At 33.6% G+C, this 10,868-nt stretch overlaps 1 protein-coding gene and 2 long non-coding RNA genes across 3 annotated transcripts; 2 read left to right on the top strand and 1 right to left on the bottom strand.

Annotated features, from left to right (window-relative positions):
* Positions 1-1,194: 1,194 nt before the first annotated feature.
* Positions 1,195-2,624, top strand: LOC108781901 (uncharacterized). Its single transcript, XM_018550019.1, has 4 exons — positions 1,195-1,271; positions 1,772-1,957; positions 2,019-2,213; positions 2,365-2,624. The coding sequence occupies exons 2-4, from the start codon at positions 1,857-1,859 to the stop codon at positions 2,387-2,389; spliced, it is 321 nt and encodes a 106-aa protein (XP_018405521.1). The 5' UTR covers positions 1,195-1,271; positions 1,772-1,856; the 3' UTR covers positions 2,390-2,624.
* Positions 2,625-3,345: 721 nt separating this feature from the next.
* Positions 3,346-4,782, bottom strand: LOC108781903 (uncharacterized). Its single transcript, XR_001940972.1, has 3 exons — positions 4,370-4,782; positions 4,124-4,275; positions 3,346-4,025 (listed from the first exon to the last, which is right to left on the bottom strand). It is a non-coding gene; the product is annotated as an uncharacterized LOC108781903 (long non-coding RNA).
* Positions 4,783-7,908: 3,126 nt separating this feature from the next.
* Positions 7,909-8,980, top strand: LOC108781904 (uncharacterized). The gene is made up of 3 exons (XR_001940973.1): positions 7,909-8,106; positions 8,217-8,578; positions 8,650-8,980. It is a non-coding gene; the product is annotated as an uncharacterized LOC108781904 (long non-coding RNA).
* Positions 8,981-10,868: the final 1,888 nt, after the last annotated feature.

Here is a 10,868-nt window from a genome sequence, read left to right as displayed (position 1 = left end):
TCCCTCCCTCCCACCCTCCCTTTCTCTCTCTCTCTCTCTCTCTGCTACTTTATAAATGTTCCGTAGAAAATAAAACTATGATGCCTCAAGGGTTTTTGTTGCTACCAATATTACCTCCTCTTTTTTTATGAAAATTATTGTGTAACCAGTCGAACATCAGCGTAAAAAAGCACTTTTAGGATTAACTAATCAGAAGAAAGAATTAGGGTGCGATTACATGGAGCGCGGTACGCGGTTGCCTAGCTGCCTAGTTAGTTAACTAGGCAAGTGTAGGCAACTTGGAAAATAGACGATGCATACGCGGTATATACATGAGACGCCCGGTATACGGTATTCTTGAGCTCAGTGCGGGCTATGCCATTTTTGCATATTTTTTGGGCATAAGCGGTGCCGGCTGGTGCCGGCTTTAACTTGGTATGACTGGCCAAGTTTATCTCGTTTAAGAGGACCAGGGCCAATTCAATCTCGAAGAAGAAGAAGAAGAAGCGGTATATACATGGTATCATTTGGTATAGTCAACATAACCGTTAAATTAAAAATTTTCACGATAAGTGATCCTGTAAGTAATGTAAACATTTATCACAATATTAAGACTGATAAGTACAGGCGATTTTTGGCGTGCTTCTGGTATAGCAATCGCGACTATAATTGTAAGGCTATCTTCGTTTTCAGAGATCAGAAGACAAAGATAGCCTCAATTGCGGTTACTTTTGGTTGCTATACCAGAAGCATGCAAAAAATCACCTAATATGTTTCTGAGATAGGTTTCAATTAATTGTATACCATTTAATAAAAATTACTTCTTTAATATCTTTTCAATCATTAAAATGTGGCTATTGCAACTTTATTCTACGTAGTTTTTGTGGCAATGCTCTTGCACATCACTGTTTCAATGGTTTTGACGAGAACGTGTATGCCCTAAACGTCAGTGATGACTCGATCGTTACAATGGGTAAGTGTAAAACATTCTTATTGTGTATTGTCGCTCTTATATGTATTCATAATTATCAAAGTAATTGAATAAAATTGATTTCATAATTATTATTTCACAGTACAGAGGTATAACAGTGGCGCAGAAGAGATTGAAAATATCCATGAGGATGTAGCAGAACCAATACTTCAAATAAATAGTCTGATGGAAAATATCGACGAATTGTTCATCGATCTGGTTCATGATCGTAAGTCTTTATGGGACAGCAGATTACCTCTCAAAGATAGGATAAACCTGAAACGAGATAGTCTATGGAACGAAATTATCAATACACTCGGAGGTAAGACTATTTTATATTATATTAACATATTATTTATATACAAGGTATTATTAATATATTATTTGTAAAGTTAGTATTTATATCCATGTGTTATGTTCACGTCTGTTATATCTGAATCGTATCGACACTCGTTATATCTCGAGGAGTGCATCGCCCTGACGACGAGACGCTCGTTTAAAAAAAAACACGCTTGTCAGATAGAAAGGTTGCAGTCTCCGTGCTTAAACATGCCTTCTGATTGGTTGATCGTTTTTACCCGTTGTTTTATGTTCGTTTAATAAAAAGTTCTTGTTTTGTATTATATACATATGTGGCTGCGTTTTGTTTCACGCATATGCGCACATTCCCCTATAGTATACGTGATGCTCACTATATAAAATGCGCGCCTGAAACGGAACTCAGCCGTGTTGTTTATTTCCGCGGTTAGGGAGTGTACGCGTTCACGATTCACGGTCTCGAGAGCGTGTAACAATACTAAAAAATTATATTAAAAATTGTAGGAACATTAACTGTAAAGGTTGCAAAACAAAAATGGAAACACTTGGCGCGATGCCTATATAAAGACTCGTAAGCGTATGCAGGGATATGTACCAAGGATCTGGGGCAGAAGCTGGATATCCTCTTAAAAGCACGTTTGCTCATTATGACAGAATGAGATTTCTCGATGATACATTAAACACAATGCCGTAAGTGTTAATATTATGTTACTTGTATATTAATAAAATAATAAAAAAATTTAAATTGCAGGACCGTTAACTCTGTGCGACATTTTGCGAACAACTTGACACAGAGCAGCAGCAGTAGTTCTACCGATACTGAGCTGTTTGATGCCAACATAAACATCGTCGATAATGTTGGTAATAGAATGGAGGGATTAATCTCAGATACGGATCATTCAGAATCTACAGTTTCGAGCACAGCAAGATCAAACAGTAAAAAGAAGTAAATAGACCTTTTGTATATATGTATTACAACTTTTATAATAATTTTTCAAACTCCGAACTTGCGATTTCTTACGACTATTCTTGTACAAACACTATTTTGTACACTTGTGAATACGAAATTACTAATGGAATATAAATCAATTACACAGAAACAGAGATTCAGCTGAAAAGTGAATTTCTAGAATTGATGAAGACATCATTCCCAAAGCGAGATGTGGTGGACAGCTTTGTGGAGCAGCTAGCTGATATTTTGCGTCGTCTACCGTACCCTAAGCGCAGAACTCTACAAAGAAATCTTATGGATATGGCAATTGCTACAGAAGAGTTAGAGGAGCAGAATAAGCAAATATAAGTTTACTTAATTTTATTTATGCATTCTGTGCCTCTCTATTTTTTATTTATTCTTACATTTGAGACATGTATCCTTATTTACAGATTAATGGGATTAATTAAGTATCGCTCAGATTTTCAGTATTGCTTAAAAACGTATATTTTATTTTTTTGTTAGCTCGTTAATAATGAGAAAAGCTAATATTAATGAAGAGACTGGATTAGCAAAACATTCAAGTTACAATATATTAATAAATCATTCGTAAGCATTAATAGATGATAAGAACAATAAAAATCTGTATATTGTTAGTAGATAATTAAGTATTCATTTGATTCATTTTTTGTTAAATTGACATGTTTATTACCTAAATCGTACAAGTTAATCGCATTGATATGACGTGTTTACATACATGGTAACATATATTTTATCTTTTTGTTAGCTCGTTAATAATGAGAAAGGTTAATATTAATAAAGAGACTGATCAACAAAACTTTTAAGTTATATTAATAAATCATTCGTAAACACATTAATAGATGATAAGAACAATAAGAATCTTTATATTGTTAGTAGATAATTAAATATTCATTTGATTCATTTTTTGTTAAATTGACATATTTATTATCTAAATCATATAAATTAATCGCATTAATATGACGTGTTTATACATGGTAACGTAATTTACATAAATGTAATCAAATATAATAAAGTGGTCTAATTAATAAAAAATTATTATTTCAATAAAAAATGGTATTTTTTTTTATTTTGCAAAGTATTTTCAAATTTTATTAAAAATCGTGAGACAAAGCTTTCTCCCATTGCTAAGGCAATGGAGAGATATGCTCAAAATAATAGGCAAAGTCATCTCGAATTTTGACTGCTCTCAAGTTTTGTGATCCATTATTGTCACTTATAGGTATGAGTTCACTACTGGTATTAAGCTCGTTAAGAAAATCTTCATTTCTACTATATATTCTATCTCGCGCCAACAAGTGCATTTCCTCATTGATGATGAAGTTATGTAAAACAATTGTTGCCTGCACAGCTTTAATGACGGTAGAAGTAGACGCAATGATAGGTTAACGGTAAATTCTCCATCGCCCAGTTAAAATTCCGAAAGCGCATTCTACTGTTCTCCTAGCTCGGCTGAGACGGTAATTAAAAAATTTTTTTGGTTGTATTTAAATTACGACTTCAAAGGTACGATCTCATCATATATGTATTTAATGGAAAACCTTCGTCTCCTATTAGTACAAACGGGAACTTCTTATCAGTAAAACTAATACGCGCAGGTGGAGGAATGAACAATGCATTTGACTGAAATAAATAAGGCAATCCACTGTTGTCAAACACACCTCCATCACTTTGTCTCTCTTGAGCTCCAATGTCAACAACAAGGATCAAAGCGTTGCTTATGGCAAGTAAGTTGATGCTGTGGTTTCCTTTATAATTGTAAAATGTTGAGCCACTACGAGATGGTGCCTGTAACAATCAAATATTATATATATTTGCATTATTAGATTACTTACTTTACAAGTATGCATGAATGTTTTATATATAGGTACACATATAATATGTACCTGAATGACAACGTGTTTTCCATCAATGGATCCTATACATTGTGGAAATTGACATATCCTTTCAAAGTCTTTTGCAACCTTGCGCCAATTTCTTTCACTGGGAGTAAAAAGTACCTCCTCTTTTAAAGCATGCCATATCGCTTCACATGTTTCTGGAATAATTTTAGAAATTGTACATTGGGCAATACGATAGGCATATGACAGTGACACCATACTGTCATCGCAAGCTAACCAACGTAGAGTCACCTGTAATCTCGTTCAAGCTGGTATTGGATTTCAAATTACTTTTTGCTTTTCAATGCTAGGGCCAACTATTTCCAATAATTTGTTGAACATCGATGCAGACATTCGGAAATAATTAAAAAATGTATTATTATGTGACAACTGTATTTCAGGGACGAAATTATCGCTGGCACTTTGCAAAAATCTTCTCTCTTCGGAAAAAATTGGTCTTACCCATAGGCTTGGATTGTGTTCATTTTTCAATTCTTGATAGTAAAGATAAATATAAAACATAGTCATAACTTTCTTTATTGTAATTTCTGCATACCTCTTCGGCTGAGTTCTTACTTGCTTTAAAAATGTTATCATAATCATCAACATCAGATTTTCAGTTTCCATGATGAAAACCTACTTTAACGAAAAAATTGTATGCTTTTCGAAATTATTTCTCGTTATTACTCTGTGATAATTTTTAGTTCTTCATCTTCTGATTTTTCTTTTTTAGATTTCTGATTTAAATGTAGTCACAGTATCATGCAGAAATGGATCCGTACTAAATAGTCTCCTCGGAGAGCAGAGGTCTCAATTTTAGTAAAATCTTGTGTTGAATATTATCTTAGAGGTCTTGTCAGTACTTCATTTCCACGATAAGACGCCAGCCCAGCGAATAATGGAATCGATATTGAATTGACGATATTCAATTCGACGTCGATTTAATGATTTCGACGATGAAACGATGTCGATTTCTTAGTATTTCGTCGGTAATGTAGCACGTAATTCTAGCTTAAAAATAGACGTTATCAAGAAGTTATAGAAAAAAGGTTGATATGGTCGTTTCAGGTTTCTTTCTGTATCTATTAGGCTGGGTCCACAATCTCTCTTTAAGAAGCTCTAAGCCGTAAAGCCGTAAGAAATTGACCAATCACAGTCGAGTATTTTTCTCGCATTCAACTATGATTGGTCAATTTCTTACAGCTTTACAGCTTAGGGCCTCTTGAAGCGACGTTGTGGACCCAGCCTTAAGAATGAAAGTAAATTTCTGAGTTTATAAAAGACTCCTGTAATAATAACATTCCATTCATATAGAATATTTACATTAGGTTGAAGGACAATCACGAACACTCTTTAGTTCCAGCTATCCATGATCAGCAGAAATTTTTGGTTATGTCCAGTTAACGATTAACCGCGTACCGCGTACCGCCTATTTCTTTTCTCTGATATTACATGGAGCGCGGTTTGCGGCACGGGCTAGTGACAAACTTACATGTAATCGCACCCTAACCAATACGTAAGCTCATTGGTAAATGTTACCTTTTGAGTAGCGACCTAATAGGTAAGTTAGAACTTACCAAAAGAAACAACCGGGCCATAGACAAGATGAATGTTATTATATACGTTGGCGTTGGAAAAGTTAAGCCCATGGCACATACAAAACGTAAAGCGGGGAGCACAGACTTTTGCATAACGCATAAAGCATGTGCATAAGGAATTTCATTGGTCCATTTTCTTATGCATGAGTCAATGGACCAATCAAATTCTTTATGTATATGGTTTATGCGTTATGCAAAAGTCTGTGCTCCCCGTTTAAGGCCGTAAAACATAATCAGTAAGCGAATTGGCCAATCACAGTAGAGACCGTAAGGCCGGTAGCGAATCCAATGTTACGATTTCCTTACTGATACGTCTTACGGCCTTACGTTTTTCTATGTGTTTCTGGCTTTACTATTGTGCACAAATTATTATAACTAGGTCAGTGCAAGTACTTGGGGCCACTGTCACCAAGCTTCGATTAACTAATCGGCCTAGTAACTTTGCAGGCTTCCAACTGAAGTTGATGTCGGAGCTGAGCCACAGACTTCTATATATACTACTAGACTGCTAACTTGTTTGAAAAAGTGGACCCCAATTTCGATTGTGCATTATACGCATGCGTCAAGAACCGCACCGCATGACCCGTGCGACACATGCGCATACATTAGCACGCTCATACGTATTTTGACAATTAACCTGGGCCCCGATTCTCTAATCCATCGTAAGAGAAACGTATACGAAAAATTAGGAAAATGCTATAGTATACGTAACGTGTACCGTAGAAGAGGTAAAAGAGGTGTTTATAGAGGTATTTAAGAGGTGCTTTATTTCAGATTAGTTTATCAGTTTAGATAATTTCGTAATATATATAAATATATTTATATCACATAATATAAATATACTTGATATCACAATTTTTATTTACTTTGTATTTTTTACACATTTATGGACTTTATGGACTTTTTAAGTTAACTAATAATTCTTACTGAAAAAAACTCAGCTTATCAATACTTTGTATATTGTAATTGTAACATGTTAGAAAGGCACACTTTGCTGGCATCGTAATTAAAAATGGTTTTTAAATTGTGGTACATATACTGTAATAATAGGTAAATGTTAAGAAAAGCCCCTTCATCACAACTTTTAATAAAAATATACAATCGATGAGTTTTTGCATGAAACGAAGGAATCTGGCAGAAAAAAGTGTCGCTCTGCCTCGCGAACCGAGATATTAAGCATTAAAGTGAATTTATTTTTAAAGTAATGAATTTCGTAGCTGTGACAGATGTACTAACCTACATGGTTGTCAACTTTAACGCTTAATATCTCGGTTCGCGAGGCAGAACGACACTTTTTTCTGCCAGATTCTTTCGTTTCATGCAAAACCACATCAATTGGGTATATTTTTATCAAAAGTTAAGGTGAAGGGGGTCTTCTTAACATTTACCTACGGCTATAATACGGCTGCTCGCAATATCGCAATCAATCGCAATCAGCACAGGACACAGCCATATTACATTCCTTCGGTGTAGTTTGTAACGCATGCGCAGGATCATTATAAATTTTAGGGTCCACTTTTTACAAGCTTGTATTAAGGGAGTTAGCAGTCTAGTAGTATATATAGAAGTCTGTGAGCTGAGCTCACATTAAAGCGGGGAGCACAGACTTTTGCATAACGCATAAACCATATACATAAAGAATTTGATTGGTCCATTGACTCATGCATAAGAAAATGGACCAATGAAATTCCTTATGCACATGCTTTATGCGTTATGCAAAAGTCTATGCTCCCCGCTTAATACTCCGACATCAGTTTCAGTTGGAAGCCTGCAAAGTTACTAGGCCGATTAGTTAATCGAAGTTTTGTGACATTGGCCCTCAGTTCAGTATAAAAATTGTACATGCATCTAGGGTGCGTTCCACTTAAGGCTACATAGAAGTCGTATGATCGTAAATGCAGTCGCAATTTCAAAGTCGTCTAAATGGAGGCGCAGTCGTATATATGTATACAGTCTACCATGATATATATCATGCTGTCTACAATAAATCGCTAAGCGCGGGAATTGACAGGAATCGTTTATTTCTTCCGTATTTATTATTTAGGCAGTTCCTATAATAATGAATTTCCAAGCATTAATTTCTTCATTATTCCTCTTGATTTTTCGTATTCATCTGCAATTAATGTATTTGCATATGAAAAATAAGAAACATCACGTAAAACAACGTCGATGGTGGGTGCGTCCCATAAACCAGGTTAGAAGAGAACAAGGATTTTTTAATAATCTGTTTCGTAAAGTATAATATGAAACAGATCACAAGGAATTTTTCAGCATGACAAGAATGCTTCCAGAACAATTTGATCAATTGTGCGACAGAGTGAGGTTATATCTTACAAAAAGGAGTAATCGAACACCAATATCAGTGGAAGAACGATTGGCAGTAACCTTACAGTAAGTAGCATAATCTCATCTATTAATTTATTAGTTGAGAGAGACGTAATTACGATTTTTTTTATATTCTCTTTCATGTTTTCATATACAAATTTCATATACATTCTTAGCTCATGGTGATAGCGTGAGATCAAAGTCATGGGAATATTGTATTGGCAGATCAACAGCTTATAAAATTATTGGAGAAACATGTGATGCTACCTAGAAAGCTCTTCGAAAAGAATATCTACCATGGCCAAGAAAAGAGAGATGGACAGAGATAATAAATGAATTTTATAATGAATGGAATTTCCCTAATTGTATTGTGGCGTTAGATGGTAATAAACACATCTCAATTTAAGCACCTCCGAATAGTAATTCCATGCATTGCAACTATAAAAAAATGTATAGTTTTATATTGATGGCCACTTGTGACGCAAATTATAAATTTTTCATGGGTTGATGTTGGCGACATCATATGATTAGTATTATGGTACATAATTATAATATATTCTAATAAGATTTATATATAAAGGAATAAAAAACATTTATATGTACTTACAGGGTCAAACAGTGATGGTGGAGTGTGGGCAAATAATGAACTTAGAAAAAGTTTAGCATCTCAGACTGATGATCTGCCACCTCCAACAACTCTTCCTGGTACACTAACTAAATGCATTATCATGTGCTTTTGTAGCAGATGATGCTTTCCCGTTGAAACGCTATTTAATGAGGCCAAATGCAAGAAGATCATTGAAGATAGATTCGGAAAGGATTTTTAATTATCGTTTATCAAGAGCAAGAAGGACCATAGAAAACAGTTTTGATATTCTCGTATCTCGTTGGAGAATTTTACGCAAAGCAATACAAAGAAGAGAGCTCACAAATTAATTCTCGCATTGATTGTACTTCACAACTTAATTATGTCAAGTAATTTTACAAAATATTGTCTTTCAAATTTCATAGATCGTGAGAACGATGACGGAACTATAATACATGGGGAATGGTGTCATGATAACGTTGAAGGTACAGTTTCAAATTTACGTCAGGTTGGATCAAATCATGCTATTCTTACATCAGCGTAACATGCTTCGGGATTATTTTATGAGTGATGCAAAATCAATTTCCTGGCAAAATGATTATGCTTTGAGAGGCTATAATATCAATAATAGTTAGATCTTTAAATAATTAGTAAAAACTTATATCATTAAAAGCAATATATATTGTGCATAATTATATTGTGTTTCATATGTCATAAAGTTGTGTTATTGTGTTTCATATTTTTTAATTATATTGTGTTTCATATTTCATAAAGTTTTATACGTATATGTAAAAAATGTAATATATTTTTATACAAAATACATACATATTAATAAATTATTTCCCTGAATTTTATTTTTCCAATATAATTGTTAATTGGAAATTTATGACATAATATTAAGTACATTTAGAAAATATCAGTAGTACAATGATTATGAGCATTATGATTATTGTTATTATTATTTTATTTTATTATCAGTAGTGTAATAATTACTGAGCATTTACAAATTAAACTTAATATACCTCCCAGGTCAAAAACTAATTGAGCTATACTAGTTATTAGAAATATATATAAATTTATTATTAATAATTACATCGGTATATACGGAAAAGTTTCGACTTCACAGAGTCCTCAACAATCGCAACCGAATTCTTAAAAATTAATTAATTTTTTTGTTCTTTTTATATTATTTTTCTTAATTTTTTTGGTATATTACTAATATACATTTTTTGTTGAATGTAATTAACAGGAATGTTAAGGATTATAGGATAATTTGGAAAAATGTAAATAAAATGCAAAAATTTGTAATTTAACGAGAACATGTGCGCAATTTTCAAATAAAAATACAACAAAACAATCTTAATGTTAAATAATAAAGTATAAAAATGAAGAAAATATACAGGATTCTTAATATTTAAAAAACAAAGATAGGCAAAGGCATATAAGAGTCAATTATTTGACTCCAGGAAAATTTTACTCAAAATATATAGTACACGTAACTTCTTATACTATAGTATATAGAGTAAAATCTTCCTCGAAGAGGACGTTTTGGAATGTAGCCTTAAATTTAATGGAATCAGCTATTTTTAATAATAATGAATAAATCTCATAATTGGCTACAGTTACGCCAATCAGAACGCTTAACACTGGTCGTGCTTCTCTTATGCCTATTTCCATCAATATAGGTTAATAACTATATAGTATTAACTTTAGTTGCGTCCGTTTTCATGAATTCGATGATCCTTTTATATTTTGCAATAATTTTCACAAGAGCCGTAATTTCGGAAGGAGTAAAATTACTCGCACGCTCCTTCTTTTTGTCGTTTATCGTAACTAGGACGATTCGCATTAGATTATAATGACATAGATTATTTTTCTAGAAAATATGGAATATTGGTACGATGTTTTCCAATTTGATTATTCCCTAGACAATAGTTTTTTCGATTCGATGTAACTAGAATCGTTACTAAACTGTGTATGTATACACAGGGTACTTTCCAATTACTCAACACATCTTGATACAAACGTACACAGGAATGCACAAAGTGTAGCGTTGTGCATGACTCAATGATCGCGTTCAGCAGATTCAACTGTTGCGGAGCGGATCCGTGAACGCTCACTGCTATTGGATGATCTAAAAAATATATCAATGGTCGCGTTCAGCAGACTCAACTATTGCGGAGCGGATCCGTGAGCGCTCGCTGCTATTGGATGATCTAAAAGAATATACCAATAGCAGCAA

Source organism: Cyphomyrmex costatus, unplaced genomic scaffold, assembly GCF_001594065.2.
Source record: "Cyphomyrmex costatus isolate MS0001 unplaced genomic scaffold, Ccosl1.0 scaffold92, whole genome shotgun sequence".
NCBI lineage: Eukaryota > Metazoa > Arthropoda > Insecta > Hymenoptera > Formicidae > Cyphomyrmex > Cyphomyrmex costatus.
Note: the sequence above shows the minus strand (reverse complement) of the source record. Positions and strands in the feature narration are given on the sequence as shown.

Coding starts and splice junctions, on each gene's coding strand:
- LOC108781901 (XM_018550019.1), top strand. CDS start 1,857: ATGTACCAAGGATCTGGGGCAGAAGCTGGATATCCTCTTAAAAGCACG. Junction 1,958..2,018: donor GATACATTAAACACAATGCC/GTAAGTGTTAAT, acceptor TTTAAATTGCAG/GACCGTTAACTCTGTGCGAC. Junction 2,214..2,364: donor AGATCAAACAGTAAAAAGAA/GTAAATAGACCT, acceptor TCAATTACACAG/AAACAGAGATTCAGCTGAAA.